The sequence below is a fragment of the Cavia porcellus genome, unplaced genomic scaffold (assembly GCF_034190915.1).
Source record: "Cavia porcellus strain 051 isolate PalLab524CR breed Dunkin Hartley unplaced genomic scaffold, mCavPor4.1 scaffold_12, whole genome shotgun sequence".
Lineage (NCBI taxonomy): Eukaryota > Metazoa > Chordata > Mammalia > Rodentia > Caviidae > Cavia > Cavia porcellus.
Genome location: NW_026947495.1, coordinates 81,356,460 through 81,381,470, shown reverse-complemented (window position 1 = coordinate 81,381,470; position 25,011 = coordinate 81,356,460). Strand labels below are relative to the sequence as shown.

General features: G+C 53.6%; 2 protein-coding genes and 2 long non-coding RNA genes across 4 annotated transcripts in view; 1 reads left to right on the top strand and 3 right to left on the bottom strand.

Moving 5' to 3' along the window:
- The window catches only part of Ankrd44 (ankyrin repeat domain 44), a 233,877-nt gene that overhangs the window by 24,117 nt on the left and 184,749 nt on the right, over positions 1-25,011 (top strand). The gene's annotated exons all lie outside the window — the stretch shown is intronic.
- Positions 1,620-6,217, bottom strand: LOC134478349 (uncharacterized). The gene is made up of 3 exons (XR_010050953.1): positions 5,739-6,217; positions 5,310-5,455; positions 1,620-1,971 (listed from the first exon to the last, which is right to left on the bottom strand). It is a non-coding gene; the product is annotated as an uncharacterized LOC134478349 (long non-coding RNA).
- LOC134478347 (igE-binding protein-like) lies at positions 21,951-24,385 on the bottom strand. Its single transcript, XM_063259499.1, has 2 exons — positions 22,480-24,385; positions 21,951-22,341 (listed from the first exon to the last, which is right to left on the bottom strand). The coding sequence occupies exon 1, from the start codon at positions 24,063-24,065 to the stop codon at positions 23,031-23,033; it is 1,035 nt and encodes a 344-aa protein (XP_063115569.1). The 5' UTR covers positions 24,066-24,385; the 3' UTR covers positions 21,951-22,341; positions 22,480-23,030.
- On the bottom strand, positions 21,951-24,835 carry LOC134478350 (uncharacterized). The gene is made up of 2 exons (XR_010050954.1): positions 24,698-24,835; positions 21,951-22,660 (listed from the first exon to the last, which is right to left on the bottom strand). It is a non-coding gene; the product is annotated as an uncharacterized LOC134478350 (long non-coding RNA).

Sequence of the window (25,011 nt, the reverse complement as noted above, 5' to 3'; positions counted from 1 at the left end):
TGCAGGGTGTTTCTTTTGCCTAGCTCCCTGAGGACCAAGGTTCCAACCTCTCGGGCACAGCAGTGGAGCAGCAGCAGTGTCAGCCACGCAAGCCATGCCTTTCGGGTACCCCGGGCCGGGCATCCCCTGCCGCTGCAGATGGCCCAGGCTGCTTTGTGGATGATGCTCGTCGGGCAGGGATGACGGGTGTGCACCTGGCTGGGGACGCAGAGTCTAAGGGATGCTGAGCGTAGTACTGCGTGTGCAGATGGGAACAGGACAGTGACAGAGGCACTGACACAAATCTTCAGTGTATCCCCTACTTCTGATGCACTCACCCCATCACCCTTCCTTCCTTCCTTCCTTCCTTCTTCCTTCCTTCTTCCTTCCTTTCTTTCTTCCTTCCTTCCTTCCTTCCTTCTCTCCCTCCTTCTTTTTCTGTTTCCTTTGACACAGAATCTTGCCATGTAGTTCAGGCTGGCCTCGGACTCAGGCTGCCTCAGCCTCCCGAGTGCTGGAGTTACAGGCATGCGAGCAGCTCCGGAGCCCTCTTTCCTGAGAGTCTTTACAAAGTGTAATCAGAAAACACAGTGAGTGCTGCTGCCGAGCGCGTTGGCAGCTCCCAGAAGCAGGCCCGTGGGGCCGGGGCTGCAGCTCGGTGGCACAGCACTGCCTGGCAAGCTCGAGGCCCTGAGTTTGATTCTCAGTACTGAAAACCAAAAACCCCCAAACGTGACTGCGCGTCCCTACCCGCTTTATTTACCGGATCTGGTGCTGTATGGCCTGTGTCCTTCCCGAGGTCAGAATGACCTTGAAATGGAACATTCTGCATCCCTGCAGTGTCCCAGGCAGCTCGGCAGTGCACCTAAAGACGGGGAAGACTCCCGAGCCGCTGCAGGATCCGGAGGGGAGGACGGGATAATGTGCTCAGGCCGGGGAGGGCTTTGAGGGGGATTCATGGCAGTGCGGGTTTCCTGCAGTAGTTTTTCAGGTTAAACGCACAGATTCTTCCGTCACACCTGGTGCGAGGCCTTAGAGTCAGTTTTCCATGCAGGTTTTAGAGAGACACCATTTGGGGATTAGAGCATATTTACACATACACGGTTTATCTTCCAACCATGTACTGGACTAAGGCGGCCCCTCCGCGGGGATTTTTAAGGTAATCAGAGGAGGGTCATTCACTCTGTGTCTGGGCTGTGCTCCTCTATGGTGGGACACTTTTAAGGAAGCGCTGAGTTACGGGCTGCAGCTGGGTGCCGATCATGAGCCCTGGAGGGGACGGCGGTGAGCCCTCTGGCTTGAGTCAGCTCCTCGAGGCCCTAGGACCTGCTGCTAGGTGATCCCAAGCCGGGTCCTCCCACCAGGGTCACCTCAGCACCTGCCCGGAGAGACCTGGGAAAGTTAGTAAAAATCCTGATTTGTGGAGGGCTCTACATCGGTGACCTGGTTTGCAAAGTTGCCGAGGTCTCTCTTTGTATGTGCAGTAAGGAATTCATGTGAGCAGAGCATTGCAGAAAACAGCTTTCCTGAAGACAGTGTGCGGACCTCATGTGGGCACCATGCCATAAAGGAACATGTGGCACTGACCCTGCTGGTGCAGCTGGTGGGGACAGCAGTTGGGCGCTCTGTGAGCCCTTTCTGTTTTCCTTGAAACATAAAAAGAACTGTCCCAAAATATTTGAGCAAAGTTTAAAAAGAACCAAATCACCCACGGAGGTATCATTCACATACAGGAGCTTTTGGTCACTTTATTATTTTTCTAGACAAAAAATGACAAGAACAACAAAATCCTCGTCATGAGGCTGAGAATTCCCTCGCAGTCCTGCCCGGAGCCCTGAGGATGAGTTTGACTCAGGTGGCTGCCCCGGTGCCCCACACAGGGCGCGCTCGGTGGTCTCTGGCGCTCCTGTCCCCGCACAGAGGTTGTGACGGGTGGATCGTCTTCCCGAGTCCTTTTCACAGCACTGACGTAAATCCAGGTCTCCGCTTGTCCTAACCGTGACAGTTGGTATAAGTACTGGCCTCGGGGTCTGGTTAAGATTTCGTTAAAATGATAATTCAGCAGTAAAATTAGTTAAAAGTTATTAGTGTTAATTCCCTACTATTGTTTGAAATTCTGTATCAGTTCTATCCTTTTTACCATTTTGTTTTTTAAAATAGAATAAAGTATTTGTTGAATAAATAAATGAAAGGTAATGCATTTTCTATAAACTAAGTAGAAGAAAAAGTGCACAAATATAATAAATTCTGATGGGCTGATACTCTTAAGACAAACCAGCCAGGCATAATGGTGCACCCTGTAATCCCAGCACTTGGGGGGCTGAGGCAAGAGGATTGCTGGAGTGAAACCACAGTTTGGGCTACAAGTGAGTTCAGGACCGGTCCAGACTGCCTAGTGAGGGCCTGTGTCAAAAGAAAAACAAAAGGCCCATCACCTGTGTGCCTTGTTTATACAATTAAATAGAAAAAAGAAAATAAAAAAAAAGAAAGAAAGAAAGAAAAGAAAAGAAAAGAGAAAAGGGTGGATTCACGGGTTGTGACTCCAGGATTTTTGTTTGCTCGAGGTGGGCCGGTGGGGCAGGACTGCATATTTTGGAGGGCTCTCTGAGGGTTTCTGGTTTGGAAGTAAATATTTAGGTGATAGAAATACACAGGAGCAGCATGTGGTGGAGTCCGGAGGTGGGGCTACACTGTGTTTTATACCTTTTCTTTTTTGCTAACAGATTGTGTAGTTTTATTGTATGTGTTTTCAGTTTTTCTTCTATTTAAGCAAAATAAAATCTGAAGGTATTTTTCCCCACTGACCTTGCATACACCTGACAATCTGAGGATAAGAAGACAAGAGAACCCTGCTAACCACCATTATCCGGGGGAGGGGTAATTCTTTATTGGTAGAGAGCAGCTGATCATGATAACAAAGCTGATCATGATAACAAAGACTGATGTATAAGTATAAATATTCCTCTTAGAATTTTTGAGTACAGTGATCCTGGTCTGCCTTTTGTGGGAAAAAAACTCAGCAGTGGGAACATCCTTCTGCATGCTTCTGCTCCCAAGATGGACGTTTGTGCCTCAGTTGTTGAAATTTAGGAGGCTGTGGAAGCCAGCTAGGCTCTGGGCCTCCCAGGGAGCATGTGGTGGTCCAGCCGCCCAGTCTGCAGCCGAGATGTTCAGCCAACTTTGTTTGAAATCCGTGAATCACAGAGGCTCTGAGATCCCGGGAGATTCGTGGGCAGAGAGCAGGAGTGCATTTCCGTGGGGGAAGACACCTGTGGAAGGAGGCTCCCGGCACATCAGTGTGCGGCTGCCACGTGGTACTGATGTAAGCCAGGCTGATGGCCTTGGAAAGTGCGCGTGTCCCTGCACTGCTGGGCGCACTGTTAGTTAGCTCACTTCTCTTGGCTGTGGATGTGGGAAGTCACCCAAGGCTGGGACCCTTGGACCCGCTAACCCCACGCCTTGGAGTTGATTCTAAAGAAAACTTCCAAAGAGGAAAAAAGAAGCTGCTGGAACAAAGATATTCGTTGTGTTTGTATTTTTATTTTTTTTGGTCACAGGGGTTGTACCAGGGCCTTGGTGCTGAGCGGAGTCCCCAGCTCGTGTTTTTATTTTTATTTTTTGTTTAGAACAGGTCTCACCAAGTCACTAAGTTGAGCTCAACTTCTGAGCCTTCTGCCTCAGCCCCTCAGGGTGCTGGGATCAATTATTTTTATTTTTGAGGGTGAAACTTTGAAAGAATTTAGATGGTCAGTGGTAGATAAGTCAGATATGGCACATTTTTCAGCTATTCAAAGTGACACTCAGGAGTAGCACGGGAGCAAAGGCGAAGGCTTGTAAGACAGAACAGCAAGGTGTATTTTTACAAATCCCACTGAAATACGGGGCTGGGATTCGGCGCTGTGCAGAGCACACACGCAGATGCCCCTCACCACGCACCGTGAGTGTGAGTGTGTGAGTGTGTGTGAGTGTGTGTGTACACGCTCACCACCAAGAAGGAAACCCCTTTACTGGAGGATTAGGAACACGTGTGGATTTTAACACATTTTAGCCCCGAGTTAAAGGGCCCTCTAAGGATCTCCATCAAGTCTGTTGTCCCTGTAATGGTCCCCCCTTGTTAGTGCCCGCTGTGAAGAAGGGTGGAGGAGATGATTGTGCCCGGAACACAGAGGACTTGGCAGTTCCTCCCTTTCCACCAGACCGCTCCCAGGCATCTCTTCTTCCTTTCTGAAACGTTTCCTTCCGAGGCCGTTTGCAGCGCAGGATGTCGGCCTTCGCTGTGCGGCTCGCACCTGTGCTCCGCGTCTTGGTTCCTCTTCACTCTGCTCCCCCCGCCATATCGGCTTGTTTCTCATTGGCAGCAGAACTAGCTCCCTGTCTCTGTGCATCCGTCTTTTATTTTGCTCTTCACTTTGTGTGTCCTTTGGTTTCTCAAATGAGCGAACCCGTGTGATATTTAAGCTCATGTGTCCAATTTATTTCACTCACTGTGGTCTCAGGGTGCATCATTTTCCTACAAATGGCTCATGTTTATCCTTCTTTATGGCAGAGTAGTACTCCGTGGTGTGTACACACCACACTTTCCTCACTGCTCAGCTGTGGGATGGACACAGACGCTGCTTTCCAGAGTGAGCAGTGCTGCGGAGACCGTGGGTGTGTGTGGATCATTGTCATGTGAGGGACTTGCCTTTGGGAAGAGCCCTGGAAGGGGAAGAGCTGAGTGGAAAGGAATCTCCACACTGATTTCCACGGCGCTCCTGCAGTCCCCTCCTACCACAGGGCAGGAGAGCGCCCCACCGGCCCACCCTGCGGCCTCTGCTGCTATCTGATTTGGTGACAGGCAGGGCCATTCTCTCTGGAGTGAGATGGAACCTTGGTGTTGTTTAATTTGCCGCCACCACTGGGGGGCTCTGAGCACTGGGCTTGGCCTCCGCACCGTGGGTTCCGTTTCTGCTCTGCCGATGCCCACCTGTGCAGACTTGTGTGAGTTCCTAAACCACCTGTGCCCCAGTTTTCTTATCTGTGAAATGGGAGCTCCGCACCATCCAGGCTGTTAGGCCGCCGCGGCAGGGGAGGCGGGGTGAGGCGGGATGATTTAGGGACCCGAGGGCATCGCCTGGTCAGCAGCTGGGCCCCGTCTTTCACCCCACCTCTCCTTCCCTTTGTTCTCCAAGGACTCCCCCTGAGTGACTGTTTTGCCTCCATCCCTGATGTCACTGTGGGCTTGGGGACAGAGTGGCTGTCACCCAAGAGCCGTGGTGGACGCTCTAACCCCGCCCTGCCCCTGCCCCTGCCCCCGCCCCTTTCTCTCCGTCTTCTGTGCTCACACTGACCTGGTGAGAGCGGCACCGTGATGGCCAGCGCTCTTTAGCACGGTGTTTCTTTTCTCTTCCCGCTGAGCTTTTGGGTGCTTTTGGAAGAGCTCAGGCACGATCGGGGTTTGCTCGGCCTCGATCCCCACACCTGTCCTTTAAGTTTCCTGCAACGTAAACAGGTTTTGGTGTCCGCAGAGTCCCTGCCAGGCCTGCCACGGGGTGACACACTGCGGGAAAAGCACCCCCCAGCTGCATTGCTCTGGATGAGCTCTGGGTGACAGCGAGGGACACCATGGCCTCCAATGACAGAGCTGGTGCCTCTTAAAGACTCACCAAGTTGTGGGCTGGGAATGTACCCAGTGGCACCACACCTGCCTGGCAAGTGGGAGGTCAGGAGTTCGATTCCCAGGACCAAAAACATAAAAACGAAAACTCGCCAAACCTGACCTGGCCTTCGCTGTGCTCGTGGGGGTAGAAGGTGGAGTGAGTCGCCGGTGTGGACGTCAGATTGTCCCTCACTTCCCTTCTCTGCAGCAGCAGCAGCGGTGGCTGCCCTGCCTGTGGTCGATGTACGAAGGGCGTTGGGTCCCAGCTGCACCCACCAGCACGGGCTCGGTGACAGGGAACCGAAACCCTCGGGAGCATTGTAAGTGGACCGCGTGAGCACCGCTCTCTGTGGGCCCAGCCAGAGGGCGACAGGGGCGCCTGTGCTCCCGAGGTTAATAAGGGGCGCACAGCCGTTCCCCCAGTGCCGTTGTGCTCTGTGGTGTACAAATTGGTCTCGTTTCCCGTCTTGTTGTTTCAGGGCTCTGCCCAGATTTACATCACTGCTCTCGCACCGCTGACCCAAGCGGTGACCCGAGCTGTGACGAACCTGAGACTTGAATGGCGCCGCTCCCAGGCGTCCCCAGCCACCCTGCGTGATCTGAGGCGTGGCCCCTCCCGGGAGGAGCAGCTGGTGCCTTCGGTATTTTTGTTTTGGAACAGGAAGGCGGGGATGTTTATTCATGCTGTCTTGTGGTTACGCTCATGGTGACAAATAGCTCTGTGTGCTTCCCAATGCTATTTGATCTCCCGCACCCCTTATTTTGGGTGTGTGAGCCTGAATGTCCCAAATCCAGATGCTGAAACGTAATCCCAGGAGCCCTGAAAGGTGCGGTTTGAGGCAGTGATTAGTCCTGGGGCTCTCCCTCTGGGACGGACAGTGTCCTTACAGAACAGGACTGGGGGGCCGGTTTCCTCCCTGCCCTTTGAGGACACCTCAGAGAGGGACCTTAGCAGGTTGCCAGGCTGTGAGCACCCAGCTTGAGGACTCGGCCTCCAGAGCTGTGAAAAGTCATCCATTCGAGGGGCTCTGATGGTCAACCCCACGTCCTTGCCTTTGGTCCCCGACTGATGTGAGTTTCGGGAAGGCTCAGGTGGCCTCAGTGAAACCTGTCTCAGCGTGGAATTTACCGCCTGGCCTGTGCTTCTTTTGTTCTTTCTGGTTTTGGTTTTGGAGCTTTATTTCTGTAGTTTCGGAGTTCTTGGTTCTTAGGTTCTCTAAGCTTTTGAAGCTTCCTTCCCGCTGTCACCTGGATAGGCACAGTGCCTAGTGTGTACCAGGTGGGCACATGTGTGTGTGTGTGTTGAGCCGTGGGGGACTCCGATCAGTTTTGCTTGGTTTTATTTGGGAAGGGAGCTCCCCTCTCCACACAAAGAGCTTTGCTCGCCAGGTTAGGGTCAGATCATTAGGCCTGGGGCCTGGGACATCGCAGATTACCTGAGTCCACTGGGAGCTCAGTTCTAGCAGAGCGCTGGGCACAGCAAGGCGGGGTAATTTCCCTGAGCAAACAAGTGCGTGATTATTTGCCTGGTCAGCACACAGGCCTTCTTAACGCAGGTGTGGGAGCAGTGACCCTCGTCCCTGTGTGGCTCTTGTGTCTTGCCTTGGGTAGCCAGGGGCAGCACCGGGGATGATACCTGAGCTTCTGTCTGGTGTGTCCTCCCAGCAGAGGACAGCCTGCGGCTGGCGGAAGAGGCCTGTGGCCCCGGCCGACCTGCAGGGGTGGCCTGGCCGTCTCCCCGTGTCCCGGCTGGTGGCACAGGGGCAGCGGGGCCTGAGAAGGGATGTGGTTGTGTTCACGCTGGAGGAATCCAGAGCTGGGCCGCGTCAGTCAGTGCCCGAGGGTCCGGCTTCCAGACACTTTCCCTGCAGCTGCATTTGGAGTTCAGTGTTACTGTTCCAGATTGAGTTCTAGGCTCGTCACACCGAGGCTGCGTACTATCAGAGACCTGAGAAGGTCTGGAAGGAAGCTTTCTCACTGTTTCATCCGTGTTCCCATCGCCGGGCTGGCTCTCACCCGCTCGTGTGCGATGCTTACCAACATCCTCGCACTTGGACAAATGGAATTCCATCTTCCTTTTCTTCTTTTAAGACGTGAGTGTTTCTCGGCATCCGCTCCGGGTGTAGGAAACTCCCTTCCCTTCCCCAGGCCTCAGAAAGAGGTCAGGGCCCGGGGAAAGAGACTGCCCAGAAGGAGGAGGGCACGACCGATGCCAGACTGTGCAGACGCCGGCCCCAAATCCCAGCCATTCACGGCTGTGTGGCGCTCGTGAGCGTCTACCGGGGACTCCGGGTGCAGGACGGGACCTCGGTCACCGCTGGCTGCTCATACAGGCTCCCGAGTGCCAGAGCAGACAGTTTTATTTTTTAGGTTATTAAGTATACTTTGTTGTCTTAAAGAATTGTTAATTTGTTGGTGCACTTTAGATGCACGGATTGGTCCCCTTCATCACAGGGGGTTTGTTGCTGTGCGTGATGTAACTTGGTTCCTCTTTCCCCTCCCTACCCCCCCCTCCTTTCACCCCCTCGTGCCCTCCTTAGTTACAAAGCTTTGTTTCCATTTTCCTCCTTCCTTTCTTTCTCCCTCCCTCCTCCCCAGATCCCTTTTTCCTCCTGTTTCACAATATCTATTGTACATTTTGGTCCTTATTTACACTTTCAATTTCTCACACCAAAGAGACGATGCGGTATTTAAACACGTGTGTATGATTTATTTTGCTTAACAGTACAGTCTGAGGGTGCCTCTATTTAGCTGTAAATGTCTCAAGTTTGTCCTTCTTTATAGCTGAGTAGTACTCCTCTACATAGAACACCCACATCTTCTTTGTCCATTCCTTGGTTGATGGGCTTGTGGGCAAGATTTGCTGTTACAAACTGTGCCGCTGTAAACATGACTGTGTGCGTATCACTGTGGCATGATGCTTTCAGTTCTCTGTGGAAGACACCCAGAAGCGGAATAGCTGGGTCAGACAATTATTTTTAAGTGTGGGTGTGGTGGAGTGTGTGGGAGAAGGACAGCAGAGGCGACGCTGTCCCCTCCAAGGGCGACGGCTGCGCCCAGAGGCTTCCTGTGACTGTCGCCTGCCCCACTAGGTTGGTGGGTTTACCAGCCTTAGGGATCCCCCTTCCTGCTTGTACCCAATCTGCCATCCTCTTCATTGTGAAATGCTGTAGAATCAGCAGTAGGAGCCTGAACAATGCCTCTCCCTCTTAGTTTTGCACTGTGAGGACTGTTTCTGAGTGATTTGCAGAGAGATGAAAAGCCACCGGACCGAGCCCGCAGCCTGAAGCTGACTGAGGTCCTGGCTGGCCCCAGTGGGCTTCACTGCTGGCTGCATTTTTTCCCCTTTTTCGGGGTCTGGGCTTTCCTGCAGTGGTGAGGCTCCCGAAGACCAGCGGTGAGAGCGAGGTGGGCTCGAGTTGGAACGGCAGACGCACAACATGCAGTGTAAGCCAGGCCGCGTAAATGCTGCAAAGTGTTCATCGGGACAGAAAATAAAAGTAAAACCAAAGACGTCTGCAGAAGTCGTCGGCTGAGGGCCGTTCGCGGGTGGCACTGAGCAGTCTGGGGTGGAAGTGGCTGACTGTTCCCCAGCGTGACACCCCTTCCCTTAGAAGGAATGAAAGTTCTCCTAGAGTAAAAGCGGCTTTCCATGGCTTCCCCTGCCTTGAATATGTCTACAGATCTACGTTCTGGCTGAAAGATTAATGTGTGAGACTCCAGAGAAAGGGGACGTTCCCTTCTTTACCCGCCTTTTCCTGGTTCCAGGAATTGGGTGGGATGGCTGGACTGGAGCAGCCCCTGTGGGTCAGATGGTATCGTTGGGAGTGGGACTCTGGGATGTGTGCTTAGCTCCAGGTTTTACTGAGTGATTCTGGTGGGGGTGGATGCTGTTAGTGGACGTGGCCTCTGTGGACGGAAGGAATGGAGCTGGCATCACAGGTGAGCTGGGCTGAAGCTTGTCACCGGTGCCAGGGCACTGACACGGAGGAGTGCAGCAGGGTCTCTTCAGTGCAAGGAGTTCAGTCCGTTTACTGAGAAACGTTGCTGAAACGGCTCCTGTTAAGTCGATTAATGCTAAGAAAAGTGGAAACAGCGGACGTGGGAACTTATTTCATGTCCAGCTGGTGCGATCTTGGACCAGGGCCTTCGGGACCTTTGTGCTGATGCAGCTTAGTGAGTAGCACCGCGGAGCACAGCGTGCTGTTCTCTGTGAGCACAAAGATCTATTCTCAGCCCATGGGTAGCACAGTCGCCGATTGTCCGGGGCCACAGTGGGCAGCTGGCGGGTCCAGGGAGGCGCGATGGCTCCCAGGGGCTCTCGGGCCCCTTGCCGCCCCCACCTTTCCCCCACCCCCGCTCTGCCGTGGCACCCTCTGTCAGGGCGGCCGAGACGCTTTGTCCTTGTTCGACTCCACTTCCCGTGGGGATGGCGGCAGCGCCTGCCACTGTCCGGGGAGCCTTGCTGCTCCGTCCAGAGCTGCGGGGTCCGCGGTATGAGCGGGAGCTCTCTCCCGTGGCTTCTGCAGACCACTGCACATTTCTTTCTCTTCTTCTTCCTCTCCTTTCTGTCTTCCAGCTTTTTTTACCTCAATGATTTGTTCTAGGGAGAAGTCACCCATTTGGGGTTTAGACGGAGATTGTCCTTGTGATAGGTAGAGAAAGTGGACACTTACTTTTGGGGGTCTCCGCAGGCTGGGATTACAGATGTGCACCAGCACCCCGGTGCATAGTGTACTATTTGCTTATTTATTTATTTACTCCAAATCCATTTTATTTTAATGTGGTATTTCTTATCTTTTTGGGGGTGCTGTGAGCAAGGCAAACATCACTGAGCTAGCCTGGCGTCACGCTGCTCTTCCTCGGCCCCCGGAAATGCCGCAGCCACTGTTCTGCAACGCAGAGTTTGGAGCCTGCACTGCAAACTACTGGGCTGTGGAAGTCCCCCTCGAGTTTTGCTTCAGAGAGGATTCTAACCACGCCTCTCCTTTACGGAGCCCAAGGCCTGGCCTGCAGGGCAGGTGGTTCCCTAGCACGAATCAGCTTTGCACACTTGTCCTTTCTTTGGCCTAGGTGTGCTCTATAAGTGTATGTGCGCGTGCCTGATTGTACACTGACGCTGATGTTTGCTGTGTAAGGTTTGCTGTGAGACACCCGTAGGTGAGAGGAATCCTCTCTGCCGCCGGCACAAAGGGCTCCTTCAAAGCCCAGGACTCAGGTCCACCATGTGGGCTCGGCTGACACCGGGGAGGAGAGTCTTGGCTGGGCAGTGCTGCCCCAGCCTCACAGGACAGTGGTCTCATAGCAGCCCTGGCCACTTCCCTTGATCTGCTGGCCTGTCCTCTCTCCAGCTGTGATGACTGGAAATCCTCCAGCGGCTGCCAGGATTCCTGGCCAGGCAGACTCAGCCTGGTGTGGTGGTGGCACAGGGACCACTGTCCGGTGCCTTGGCCCAGGAAAGCCTCGTCCAGCAGGGCATTTGTGAAGCACTGGGAACTCGGCCTCTGTGAGGCTCTTACTGTGGCATGGACTGGGCACTTCTGTCTCTTTCTGGAAGCACCTGGCTGATTTCCTGAGCCCTTTGGGGCAGCAGTGGTGCTCCCTTGGCTTCTGGTCCCTCCACCTGTGGGGACCCCCTGTGCTCCTGTGCAACCTCCATAGCCCCTTTCCTGTGACCCTTCCATTGATGGATCAATCGATCATTAGCTGCAAGCACAGGACCTGTGGAGGCCTGGTGTTTGGGGTGCAGAGAGCTGGAGCGACTGCAGGTCGCCAGCCTGGCAGCGTGGGGAGAAATGAGCTGTGCAAGGCTGCGAGCCTCTCCTGCTGGGTGACTTCTCCGTGGTGCCCTTGCTGCCCCAGTGTGGATCGGAGTCACAGACACCTTGCATGCTTCATGATGGTGAGTGTGGCTGCCTCCGTGTCCTCGGCAGCACTGTGAGGCTCGTGTCCCTGCCTGGCTCACCTGCTCCTTCGCAGAGCCTTCCTGGGAGGGGGCGGCACCCTGATTCCAATCCTGAGGAGTTTCTCTTGCTGCATCAGATGGTGGATGGCAACTCCCGGGTGGAGGAAGCTGGGAACGGTCGGCCCTTCGCTGAGTTCTGGCAAGGCCGTGGCCCGCGGGGCTCTGGGAAAGCAGTCACAGATGTAGCAGCCTTTTAAAAATTCTTGGCAATTTAACCTTGAAGTCAGAAATCTAACGCAGACAGTGCGCCCCTGAGACGAGCTCAGTCCGGGTTTTACGCTGACGCCCCACCCGTGGGTCCCCGTGCCGAGCTGAGCTCCACTTTCACATCTTTTCATTGGACTCTTTTCCTTTCCTTTCGTTTTCTCCTTTTCTTTATCCCCTCCTCTCCTCCCTCCCTTCCTTTGGTGCTGAGGATTGAGCCCGGGGACTCCTGAGCTACACCCCCAGCTCTTTTACTTCAGTTTTGAGAACCAGTCTCCGGAAGTTCAACAGACCAGCCTCAAACTTGTGGCCCTCCTGCCTCAGCCTCCTACATAGCTGGCAGTACAGGGATGAGCCAGTGCAGCTGGATCAGCCTGGAAAGAACCAGGCTGAGTCAACAGAACCTCCTGGAGGGGGGATGAGTTGGACAGCATGGTCCCTAACTATGTTTCCAGCTCTGCCGAGGGGGAAGCCGGCGCCTCTGGCTGCAGGGCGGCTGAGCGAGGGCTCCTGAGGTGTAGACCCCAGGCAAGTCTTCCCCACGGCCAAGGGGCAGGGTGACAGTCACACAGCGCCACTTCCGTAAGGACCAGCGCTGCCGTCTGTCCAGCACTCCCTGCGAGTGGCTCCCTCTGGAGTCCTTGTGTGACCATCTCGTGTCCACTCATCCAACTCCAAGGTGCCTCCACCCCTCACGCCCTGGAACAGAGGGAAACTGGGGCTCAAGATGTGCATGGTGCATGCAGATCTGTCTGCTCCACAGTCAGAGCCTCAATCCCAAGTCACTGTGGCCACTGTTCAGGTCCCTGGTTGTCCATCTTCTCACGGGCCAACGTGAGGTTCCTTCTGTCCAAGTGGCTTTCTAAGAATGCCTTTCTGTAAATCTTGGGTGGAGTACCTGGGAAGTAGTGTCCCTGCTGGCCCTGTAAGGATGGACACCATGCTTGCGGCTGGCCGAGGAACCGGTGACCGTAGTGTTGCTGGATGCCGGTCAGTGGCTGTGACCTGTCCCTCGCAGGCTTGTGTCTCTTCTCTTCCCGCTGTCAGTGGCTGTTTCTTAACAAACATTTTCTTGGGTTTGTTTAAAATAGCAGGGTGGGGACGCCTGGGCCAGCTGGTGCTGTCACCTTGCGTTGTTTTATACCAGATGCTTTGCTGAGCCTCGGTGGCGGTGGCGTCACTGTACTTGGCCCCTCTAGAACCAGGCAGGGTCCTGGGGCCAGGTAACACCCAAGTCTGGGGGCCGGGCCTGTCCCACGGCCTGTGCTGTCTCTGTAGCCCTGGGACCGAAACCTCAGGTCACTGCCAGCAAATCACTCGTCTGTCACAGTGGCCAAAGCTGCTGTTTCATAAAAGCTTTGAGTTCGTCCTGCGCTGGAAATCCAGTTCCCTGCCCTGGATTTCTGTTGAGGCTTCCGTCATTGTGTCTCTCACAGCGTCAGAGGAGGTGGCGGGGGAACCACTCACACAGGATGGGAGCTGTGTCTTCTGGCCAGGTGGCTGCAGGTACGCTGTCTCCCATGGCGATTTGGGTGTCACCACACCCACTGGCTGACTGTCCCTTTCTGGCCCCTGGAAGGTCACAGGGAATCGAAGTCCAAACTGCAGTCTGTTTCTGGAGCCAGTTTCCAGAGCCGAGTTTGTAAGGAGAAACAGTTTTGAAAGACAGTGATGCAAGAGCAGAGCCTGCAGATTGAGTCCCGATCCAGCTGTGTGACCTTTGGACCTCAGCAACATCATGTAATGGCTGGGACCTCTACCACTTTCTCTAGGGAAGGCGGTGGTGGGACTAGGTCAGTGGAGTTGAGTGTTTTTATTTAATCGGTGATTGATTGGTTCTGATTTCGTCGTGTGGGTTTGCCCAGCATTGCAGTTCTAAAGACGCTCCTAGGGCCGCGGGTGTGGCTGTGTTAGATCAGCTCTGTCACAAGCTCTGGCTCTCACGTGGTGTGTGTAAATGGGCTCGCTCTAACGAAGAACTCTGATCATTTTTGCTTGGAAAGCTCAAGACAATTCTTAGAGGCTGAAGCGGTGTCGCTGCTCTGCAATAGAATTCTGCAGGCAGAGCTGTAAATGGCTTCTTCTTGGGCACGTGGTAATGGCTAGGTGGCTGGACCTGGTCACCAGTGCCTCCCCCTGGAGGGTGTCCACCCCAGGGATAAATTACCCTCTGGGTCACCATCAGAAGGTCACCTTCAAATCCACCCATGAGTGTGAGTCAGTTCTAGCCACAGGCACAGTGCTCGACCTTTATTAAATCACACAGGAGCCCTCTGTGCGCTCATGAGTAGGCTTGGAGCCGAGCATTTGCTGTCCCTGGGGGTTTCCAGACAGATCCCAGGACGTGCAAGTCCCCTGGGAAGGCATTGTCTCCTAAATTAACACGATTTGCTCTGCATCAACACAACTTCAGGACAAGGACGGCCTCTTCAAGCACAGTCTTAGTTGCCATGGAGGAGTGGGCGGAACTGAGCTCCTCCTGCCGTTCATGGAAGCTGCGCCCTGCCTGGCCGAAGTCCCCGCACAGTCCTGTTCTCCACTGCATGATGCCTCGGTCCCAGCTACCTTTGGATTCCCGATCTTGTTTCAAGCACAAACGTAAAAGTAAGGAGCTCTCTTCCTGTGGCTCACACATGTGATCCCGCTGTCCATGGTCTCTCCTGCCCTTCCTGGATCCGTATTGTTCTCGAGAGCCTCGCATCAGGTTCCCCGTTTGGTTTCACAGTGCCAGGAGGTTTTGCTTTGTGTGTTGTTTTGGCAACAGGTCTTGTAACATTTATGGATATCTTGTATTCGTTGATCTACGATGCATTTATTTATTTATTAGTCAGGGGTTTCCCAGACAGAAGTCCCGCACAAACCCATCCAGGCTGAAGTGACTCCAGGCCTGGAGGGGGACAGCAAGGTGGTCGTGCAGCTCTGTGTGGGGCTTGGTCCTGTGGCTTCTACTCAGGGGTTTCTGCAATGGCCTCAGCTCTCTGTATCTGTCCTGGGAAGCCTCCAGGGCTGTGGCTGTGGGAGGAACCCATCTTCTCTCCATCCCTCAGAGTCCTGAGTTTCCTGTCTCACTGCTCCTTGCTCGGGCTGTGGCAGATATATGGGGGCGGGGAGTGCACTGTGGGTTGTCTCGGGGTTTCTGGGAAGGTTGGTGCTCAGCTGCTGGGGACCCTTGGGAAGATCTGCTGCTGATGGGAAGGGACCAAGGCGGGAGGGAGAGGGGCCGCACAGAGTGAAGTGTGGTCTGCACATGCACCAGCTCCCCACGATGGAAGGAATCATCATGGGCTGTACTGTGGACAAATACCAAGAAAAAAAATAAAATATAGGACGAGCTCTCAGAGTGAAGCCAAAGGATGGAGCCAGGCGAGGTGCTGGGGCTTGGAGATGGGGACCCAGCGCAGTCCATGTGGGATTCGGCGCACCCCATCCGGTGTGGGAGGTGGCGGTGCCATCCTGCTGGGGTCCGTAAGGGATGAGCTGTAGGATCCCATAGATCCCAGGACCCACTCAGATCCCTCCGTGTAACCCAGGTGCCTCCTGTCTGGTAAACCAAGGCAATGTGCTGGCCTGAATGCAGTGTTCCATTGTGTTGTTCAGGAAACAGTGACAAGGAAACATGTATACATTCAGGACAGGCGCTGGTTTCCATGGATCCATGGTACAGGTGGGAGCTGCAAATGTCCCTGGAGGGAGGGGGGTGCACCTGGGGACAGTATGTGGCTTCTCCCAAGGGAGGCAGGGACACAGCTCTGGAGTGTGGGAAGGGCAGCGATGAGGAAGGATCACCCAGGACACAGGCTTCGTTCTTTCTGTTCAAATGTTGTTTTCTTCCTGTCACTTTATACAGCCTCTCCTGGAGCAGCCTGGGCAGGCACGAACCGGCACTGACAGCAGTGCAGCGTCCTGCCTGGAGCCCGGCCCTGCCTCCTCGCTCTGGTGTTATAACCAGAACCTTCGTGAGCGTGAGGGCGCCACTGTGGCCACCTCGTTTCATGCTCCGGAGTGGAGCAGAGGGAATCAAGGAGATCCACGACCTTTGCCCAAGACCAGGGGCTCAGACCTGTGGGAAAACACTGTGAGGGGCTCGTTCCGAGCTGAGCTGTGGGCCCTGGGTTCTGGGAAGAACTGAGAAGAATCCATTCACTTAGCAGATGAGGAAGCTGGGTCCCCTGCTGTCCCCGCTCTATCTGCTGTTCCCAGCTCCAGGACAAAAGTCTGCAGAGCCCTCCAGAGCTCAGGGCTCAGATCCGCGACTTCTGTGCACAGAAGTAGAAAATCACCTCTCCCAGACTTGTGACCCAGCCAATTTCCTATTGCTTAATTTCTCAACCACTTTACCAACAGTTTCAAGTGTTTTTCTTATACAGAATTGAATGTACGATGTCTGCCCCTCCCTGCAGGAGAGGCACTGATGTCATACAAGCAAACATTAGCTCTTCCTCATTCTGCCACTTGCATTTTTTTTTCCCTTTGGTCCCAGGAATTGGACTCAGGACCTTGGGCTTGCCAGGCAGGTGCTGTGCCGCTGAGCTACATCCCTGGCCGCAAGCCACTTGTGTTTTGAGGGATGAGGATGATACCATACCGTGTTCACTGTCACGGTCCATCTGAGGAGCTCCCCAGCCTCATTGTACACTTTTAATCTTAGCACTCAGGAGGCTGAGGCAGGAGGATAAATTCAAGGCCAGGATGGATCACATAGCAAGACCCTGCCTTAAAATAAATAAATAAAAGGTTGACTGTTTAGATGGCTTTCATGCCTCAAGCTCGATGGCTTTTGCCTGATGGAAAACACACCAAAGCCAGCCAGCACATGGGAGGCACTGGTGATTTATAGGTACTCTGATAATGTGGAGGATCGTTGGATTGTGGAGAAAGTAGACAGCACAGGAAATGAGCCGTGTGCACCCACAAAAGCGGGCTCAAGGGCAATGGGGAGAGAAGAGCGGGCCTTCCCCCTCCCGGCCTCTTAAAGCGCTGGGAATTCTGCTGGGACAGTTTGGCCAGAGCTCTGCCTGTTGATTTGCATAGTGGTTGAGTCACTTTTTACTTTGTAAATCATGGAGGGAGGACTTTTCAGCATCTGTCCCCGCTCACTCAGAGCTAGCTGTGCCTGTGGGAGTCCTGCATGAGTTTTCGGGGCTCTTCCACACTGTGCTCTGGGAGCATAAGGGTTTGCTGCTGGCCAAAGGCCAGGAAAGGAAGAGCTGTGGGCATGGTGGCCATGCAGCAGGATGTCACTATCCTGGTACAGAAGGGCGAGAGGAAGACCAAGCAACCCCTCCAAAGGGGCGTGGCCTGGGTGAGCAGGGATGTCAGAGCCCCCTGCATCTCCTGGAAACTTTCCTCTAAATCCTAGGGCTGAGAAGATGGCCTCTAAAACGGGGGGAAGGGGAGAGGGAAGGCGGATGAAAAAGTCACAGGCGTGGCGGCTCATTGCTGTGATTTCAGCGCTCTGGGAAACTGAGTCAGGAAGACTGCAAGTTAGAGTCCGGCCTGGGTGACTTGGTGACTTGGCGAGATCCTCAAAACCAAACAGTAACAACAGCAAAACCAAACCGACCAATCAGCCAGTCAGTCAGTCAAACAAAAAACCCCACAGGGGATGTAGCTTAGTGAGAAGGCCCTGGCTAATCCTCAACACAAAAAGCATAAAGAAATAAAAGTCCCAGACCTCCCCGCAGGGATGTTGGTCCTCCACATGAGTTAATTAGCTCACATGGGAACTCCAGAGAAATGCCCTGGCTTCCCAGCTGGGGTGAGCCTTGCGGGAACTACGCTGCTTCCCCCACGGGAGACCTTTCCAGTGAAATTACAACCGGTTTCCTCTCCTGGACGGAAGTTCAAGTCTTCTTTTTTAAAGTCCATTTTATTCAAACATAGAAAGAAAGAAGAAAAAGAGGAAGAAGAACTCCGATAAACTTCCCAAGCACGTCCATGGGGTAACATGGCACACACGTTTGTGCACTGCCGTCCCCAAGCCATTTGGAAGTTCAGTTCTCCGATGCCACCGTACAGTCGCTTTCCCATCTCTGGGACCAGATATCAGACACCCGCACCGCACAGGGGGAGCCGTCTGTCAGGCTCATGGTTTAGAGGCTTCGGTCCATGGTCACCTGGATCCAAGGCAGAAGCACCATGGCGGAAGGGCCAGTCCAAACCGTGGCAGCCTGGAGAAAGGAGGAGCCGGGGACAAGAACACACCCTTCCGGATCTCACACCCCAGTGACCATGGCCAGCCGGGCCCCACCTCCTGAGAGCACATTCCACCCTGAGCTCATCCAGGGATGGACCCACTGAGGAGTACAGCGCCCCAGAACCCCAGGTCCAGGCACCCCCGCAAAGCCCCACTTCTCACCAGCCGCAGGCGACTTTGGGGGGTCATTTCAGCTCTAAACCACAAGAACCATTTTAGATCAGATCGATCCTTTTTGGGGGTCCTGCCAGATCCACACTGTCTCGTGTGGTGGTTTTGTACTTCGAAGCTTCATCTTGCTTGAGTGGACTCTTGGTCTTTGTGGCCTCGGAGGGGTGGACGGTTTCCTCCCCTTGATTTTACCCAGCCAGGTCCCTGGGAGAGGCAGGGCAAATCCTGGAGCTCAGTCTCTTCGACTAGATTCCGGGTCCTTTATACCAGAGCTGCTTGGCCAAGAGTGGCCAGGCGCTGCTGTTAGTCGAGGTCACCACGTTGACTGCAAATGAGAGGCACAAAGAGGAAACAGCATCGTAAATTCCCACATAAAAGCCGAAAGCTTTTAAAGACCTTCCGTGCGATCCAGGATCCAGCTCTCCACGGCCACCTAGTGGGACCCCAAGCCTTAAGTGCAGGTTGGTTTCTGAAACAGCCTGGCCCCGGGCTGCAGGATTTATGCTGAAACATTTCCTTTAATTAAATGGCTACTCCCTGACAGGGCTTAACTACATGTCTTCTAAAGCACCCGACATTTCTTCAGCCACTCGGTCCCCCAGGAGGGCGTCTCTTCCTCACTAGTGATACGGATTCAGCAGGCAGTCTGTGAGGTTCACTGAAGCTGTTGGGAGTATCTGGGTGCTACCTGGGGAGATTCTCTCCCCTCTGGTTTCAAAGTGGACAGACTGGAAACTCATAGATGTCCTGTGTCTTTCGCTTCAAGGGTTAAAGTGGGGTCCTGGTACCTCTTGTCCCCTGCACTGAGAGGACCTCAGGCTGCAGCAGTGTCCCTTTCTGAACTCCAGCCAGGGGCACACAAAATAGTGTTTTCTCTGTCAAAAGCAAGACAAAGCTGCTGTTGAAAACTCAGGGCTGGCTGGTTGCTTCTGAAAGTCGCTTTGTGAATGGCGGGAGAGGAGACCAGCAGCCCTATGCTTTGGGCTTCGATTTCATACCGCATGGTCCAGGGCGGCCGTTTGCTCTCCCAGCTCCTGAGCTCTGCTGGCCCGAGCTGGCGTGCCCAGGGCCGCCGCCGTGACTCTGTCTGAGCTTCCTTTTCTGCTGTGGCTGGTGCTCGCCTTAGGGCTCTGTGTTCTAATTACTCCTTTAAAAGCCCACTTAAAGTTGCATCTAATATGTGCTTTTGCATTTAGTTGTATGTGTCTTTTCTCCTCCACCTATATCAGTGACAGATAGTAAGTGTAAAATGTGGGCTATCCAGGTAAGAAAAAGAAAAACAAATTACCTGTAATCTGATTAGTAACCGAAAAATACTACTAATTTGGTATTTTCCCTCTTATTCTACTATTTGTACTTACTTGTGTGTTTATTTAAAATACAGCCTCCCTATCCCACATGTGTTACCTCTTATAACATTTTCCCCACATACCTTATCCTTGAAGGTGGTTTTCACATTGTCTTGATCACTTAATATAGTATAACAAATATTTCTTCCAGCCTTTAAAAACTTGTTGGAATGCCATTTTAATGGCTGCACGGTATTTCACTATTTGGGTGTGCCACATGAGTTTATTTTAGCTCTGACATTGGACAGTTAGAAGTGTGTTTGTTTTTTTTCTGTAATAACCAGCTTCTCAACACACACCTTGAGTGGGAAGCTCTGCTCCTGTCAGCTTTCCTTGGGTAACTGCCTGCAGGACTCGAGAGGAACAGGAAGCAGGCATAGCTCGTTTGGAGGCGTGGAAACAGTTACCTCTTCTTAATCTTGGTTCTTTGTCCCCAAGATGACTTCTTGCCTTCAAGTGACCTTAAAATTATCAAAGCATCAAAGAAGCTCAATGTCCAAGGAAATGTGCTCTCCTCCCAAGGGAACAGACGTGTGTATTCTCTGAAAGTCGCTGCAGTTGAGAGGTACACTGCTTTAAAAAGAGAATGAGTTCTAGGCTTGTTTACTTAGAAATTCTAATAAACTGGGCCATCTGCGGTGAGGCTGCCTTGGTTGTGGAAACACACCGTTGGCTTGAGTTGGCTGTAGATAGCTGGGCTCGTGACCAACGGCTCGGGGCTGTGCAGGCCCGGATGGTTCTGTTGCTCATCTGGCAGCAGCTTTGCGTGGACACTCAGCGTGGGCTGCTGAGCACAGCATGGTCAGGTGTCCCCGACCCCAGCCAGGGCAGAGGAAGCGTGCTGAGCTGGAACAGAGAAACTGTGCTCCAGGCTCTGCTCATGAGCTCCTCTTCAGGTCACCTAATTAGCTGGGTGCTTTTTAGCGAAGGCCAAATGTGCTTAACATAGTTCATGGAGATCTTGGAATAATACATGTCAGGAACCATTAGGAAAAAAGCCGGGAAATTCCAAGCAGGTTCCCTGGAATACTCACCTTGCAAGTAACCTTTTGGCTTAGCATAGAAGAACCAGAAAAGTGGTTGGAAGAACATGCCTCAAAACTTGACCTGGGCCGCAGAGGACCCTGTGTGTGTTTAGGCTTCCTCGGAGGGAGCCCTTTGGGGGATCAGGTGTGTGAGCCCCCCAGGAGTTCTCCCTGTTCCTCAGTCCCCCCTTCCAGGCAGTGCCTGAGGTCCTGCAGCCTCCCCTGAAGGTGAGGCGGAACAGATGCTTTCTGCCCACTGCGGGGGATTCCCACCAGGGTGTGTGGACTGGGGGGTTCTGTTCACAAGGGTTCCCCGGGGAGAAGGGCACCCCACTATCTCTCAGCTGATTCTGGCTTTCCCTCAGAGAGGCCTCGCAGTCCCTCGTGTCCCAGGCTGGTAGCCTGCCCTGCTATCTGCCCTCTCTCCTAGAGGAGCCCCCGGCCTGGGTGCTTTGTTCTCCCGATGCACAGGCAGCCTTGTGCTCCAGGCTGAGGCAGCGTCCTTTGCCGCCTGTGTTAGTTCCTCTCCTTGTTGCTGAGACAAAGCAGCCCACACTCAAGGAGAAAGGAGGGAAGGGTTATCCAGCTCACAGTCTGGAGGTTTCAGTACACAGCTGGCCGGCCGGCTCCAAGGCAGGTGGTGTGGCCGAGGAGAAGCAGTCCATGGCAGGCAGGAGGCAGCCAGCAGTGAAGCAGCAGCCGGAAGTGACAACGGCAGCCTCTTTCTCTTATTTATTTTTTTGGTGGTACTGAGGATTGAACTCATGACCTCACACTTGCCAGGCAGGCGCTTATACTGCTGAGCTAAATCCCCAGCCCCAGCCTCTTTCTCTTCCTCCTTTTACACTCTGTCAAGGCACTGGCCTTAGGGTGGACTGAGTTACAATCACACACCCTGAATCCCGGCATCCTACGCCCTAGAGCCAGCCCACCTGTGATCGCGTGAAACTTTGGGGGGACAGCCAGACGTGAACCCTGACACCACCTTACAGAAGTGGGAGCCACGGTGACCGGCGCAGCTCCAATGAAACAGGAGACAGGAGACGCTTTTGTGGACAACAGTTAACTGCTGGTTTATTTACGCGGGCTCTGGTTTATATATTTGGCCGTGACCAATCACAGGCTGCCACGAGGAAGCAGGGCGGGAATGGGACGCAGGCTCCGGCTACCATATCCAGCTGTGGCCAATCAGGAGTTGCCACAGAGTATGGAGTGAGCACAAAGTGCGCACGGGTTGGCTAATTTAAGGAGGGACGTAGCGCATTGTGGAAGCTGGCGTGGTCCTTAGTCCCGGGTGGGGTATGGTATGTTGAGCGCCTGCGCCCAACATCTCCCCCTTTCTTTATAACTGACGCAGGGTCTCCAGAGGTCGGTGCCCCTCGTGAGGTGTCACGCTGCAGTCATGACAGTGCCTCACTACTCGTTGGTGCTCTTTTGGAGGGGGCGGGAGTATTGTTTTATGAGCCCAACCCGCATGCTCACCGACATGGGGACCGGGGTGTCTCCTGGCCAAGGACGACACCCCCTGCGATGCTTTGCTCCACACCTGCGTCACAGCATGGCGAGCCATGCTGCCGGGCTTTGACCAGATTCCATGATCAGCAATGCTTGTTTGATACTTTGTCCCTATTCCTTTGTCTGCGAATCCGACAGAGCAGAAGTAGACTGCCGAATGCGGCAAGTGTAGTCATGGTAGCCAGAGCCCCTATTTCTGCCCATTCCTTTATGAAAGCCAATTGGAGAGTTGGCCCGAGCTGGATCACAGGAAACTCGTCTGAGTCCGCCATAACTGGAACCGGTGCGAACTGGAGTACCTGCATAACAACAGCTGAAAGTGCACTGTTATCCCAACATTATAACATATAACAGGTTGCGGTGGAGCAATTTAGAAAAGTCATTGGCTGCAAGGGCCGTACGAGATGCAAGAAGGAGGGGAAAAGGAGGCTACTAACCAGGGGAGTTGGCCAAGGTGCCATAGTTAATGGGAGTTGTGGGTATACTTGCTAGGTCTGGCTTGTGAGGCTCCTGTTGGTTCCCCTGTTCTGTGGTTGACGTTTCCTCTGGGTCGGGGTCTGGTGGTTTGCAGGGACGTATCAGGCGTTCCGGGACCCAGACAGGTTCGCTGCCTTCTTCCTGCGGGAAGATACAGACCGCCCCTCTCGCCCAACTAAGTACTGGGCTGGGGCCTCTCCACACCCCACGCAGGAGGTCTTTCCAGCGTACCCAACCATGTTTGGGTGCGACAGGGTTGGCATGTAGCTGTGCTGGCGTGGATCCTTGTGGGTTGATGTTTACAAAATTGTAAGTGAAGAGGGCAAGATTTAGTCTGGCCCTAGGTGTCATGCCCTGGGCAATACCCTCCTTTTGTTTAAACAGAATAGACTTGAGGGTTTGATATGGCCTAACTTTAATTGCTCTTGAATAAGTTTGGATGCGGCTTCTGCTTTGTCTCGTGGTAGGGCCGTCAACAATGGCAAGCCCCGACTCCTGCCAAGTTAACGAACTATACCTGGTGCTGACCCAGAGCAGCTGTGAGCTGCTTAATGAGCGGCATGGCTGTCTCTGCGTCTCCAAAAATTCTCCCTGCCGCCTCCATCATGCGGGCCACAAAATCTGAAAAAGGCTCGCTCGGGCCCTGCAAAATTTTTGTCAAGTGGCCTGAGACTTCTCCCCTAGCCGAGACCCGTTTCCATGCTTGTATGGCTATTCTATTTATCTGTGCATACACCTCTTGTGGGAATATCAGCTGGTTATTGAGATACTGCCCTTGTCCTAATAACATATCCGCGTTCCAGGCGGCCTGATTGTTCTGGGCATTAGCTTGGGCCTGTTCTGTGGCAAGTTCAACATTCCAAGCTTTCCAATCAAGATATTGGCCTGGGCTGAGCACTGCCTTGCACAAACTGGCCCAATCAGCAGGTGTCATGGCATTTCCTGCCAGGGCTTCTACTAGGGACAGGGTATACGCCCCGTTAACACCGTACATGGTGCTGGCCTCCTTAAGATGCTTTATCGCCTTCATATCTATAGGCAGGTGGGCTCTGTTTCCCTGAGCATCTACAGCAACCAGAAAAGCCCGGAGAAAACGGCCCAGGCCTCCTGGGTCCTCTCTTTTGACTTGATGCCAAAGGTCTTCCTGGAATGTCCCAGGGGACGTCTGGACCCGTTGCGGACAGCTACATAGCTGATGGCAGGGTCTCCGGTGAGCATGATAATCTGGTGGGTCGGGAGGTAGAGCCATAGGTCTTATACGGGGTGGCCCTGGGATCCCGTACTCACTTTCATTGACCCATTTACTCTGAGAAATCTTGCGTTGCAGCTCATTTATGGCCTCAGAGTAAGGCCCTCTCGACTGCGTGTGTGTGACTTCCCCTCTTTCGGTGGTGTCTGCATCGACCATTTTGTATACTTCTTCTTCCTCCCCCTCATTATCTGACGAGTCCTTTGTTTCTGGGTTGGGTGGGGTCACCTCGCCTGCGGCACTGGACTCACGAGATTGCTCGCGGGAGGATTCTGCCTGATGGTAATCAAGCGCCATGGCGCCAGCCCTTATATGGTCACAACAAGAGGTGTCTGTGAGGCAGCTTCTCACTACTGCCCAAAGGGGTCTGACTCCTGGCTCCAGGAGGCCATTTTCTGCTGCAAAGTCAAGATCTCTCCCTAATTTATCCCAGCTGGGGATGGTAATGGACCCCCGTGGGACCAAACCAAGGTGCTACCTTATCTACCTGATCGAGGAAGTTTTGAATTTGTTCTCGTTTCATTTGTAATCCCTTTTCTCTCAGTAAGTCGCTTAAGGCGACTGACAGTGGCTGAGTAGCCGTGTTACCCATGTTAACCGGAATTTCAAGAGTTTCTTTCTATTTTTATTTATTTATTTTTTTTCCTTTTTCCTTTTTTTTTTTTTTTTTTTAAATAACAGGGACAGCTTAGTCCCCGTGCCCCTTTACGGCGCCCCCAAAACCTGCCTCTTTACGGCACCGGGAACTCTCTTTACGAGTTCCTCGACCCTTGCGACGCGTCGGCCCAAGGTTGCCCGATAGCCCCCGCCATCCGGCCCTGCAGCCCCCGCTGCCTGTTGCGTAGCCCCCGCTACCAACGTTGAGCAGTTTAACCTGTCAGCCCCCGCCCGCCAAGTAGCCCCCCGCTATCGGCGCTTGACGGTTTTACCTGTTAACGTCTCTGTTCCATCGGAGAGAGGGTCTCAGCTCTCCTCGTACTGTCGGAGAGAGGGTCTCAGTGCTCCGGGCTCCCCGTACGGGCCACCAGTTGACCGGCGCAGCTCCAATGAAACAGGACACAGGAGACGCTTTTGTGGACGACAGTTAACTGCTGGTTTATTTACGCGGGCTCTGGTTTATATATTTGGCCGTGACCAATCACAGGCTGCCACGAGGAAGCAGGGCGGGAATGGGACGCAGGCTCCGGCTACCATATCCAGCTGTGGCCAATCAGGAGTTGCCACAGAGTATGGAGTGAGCACG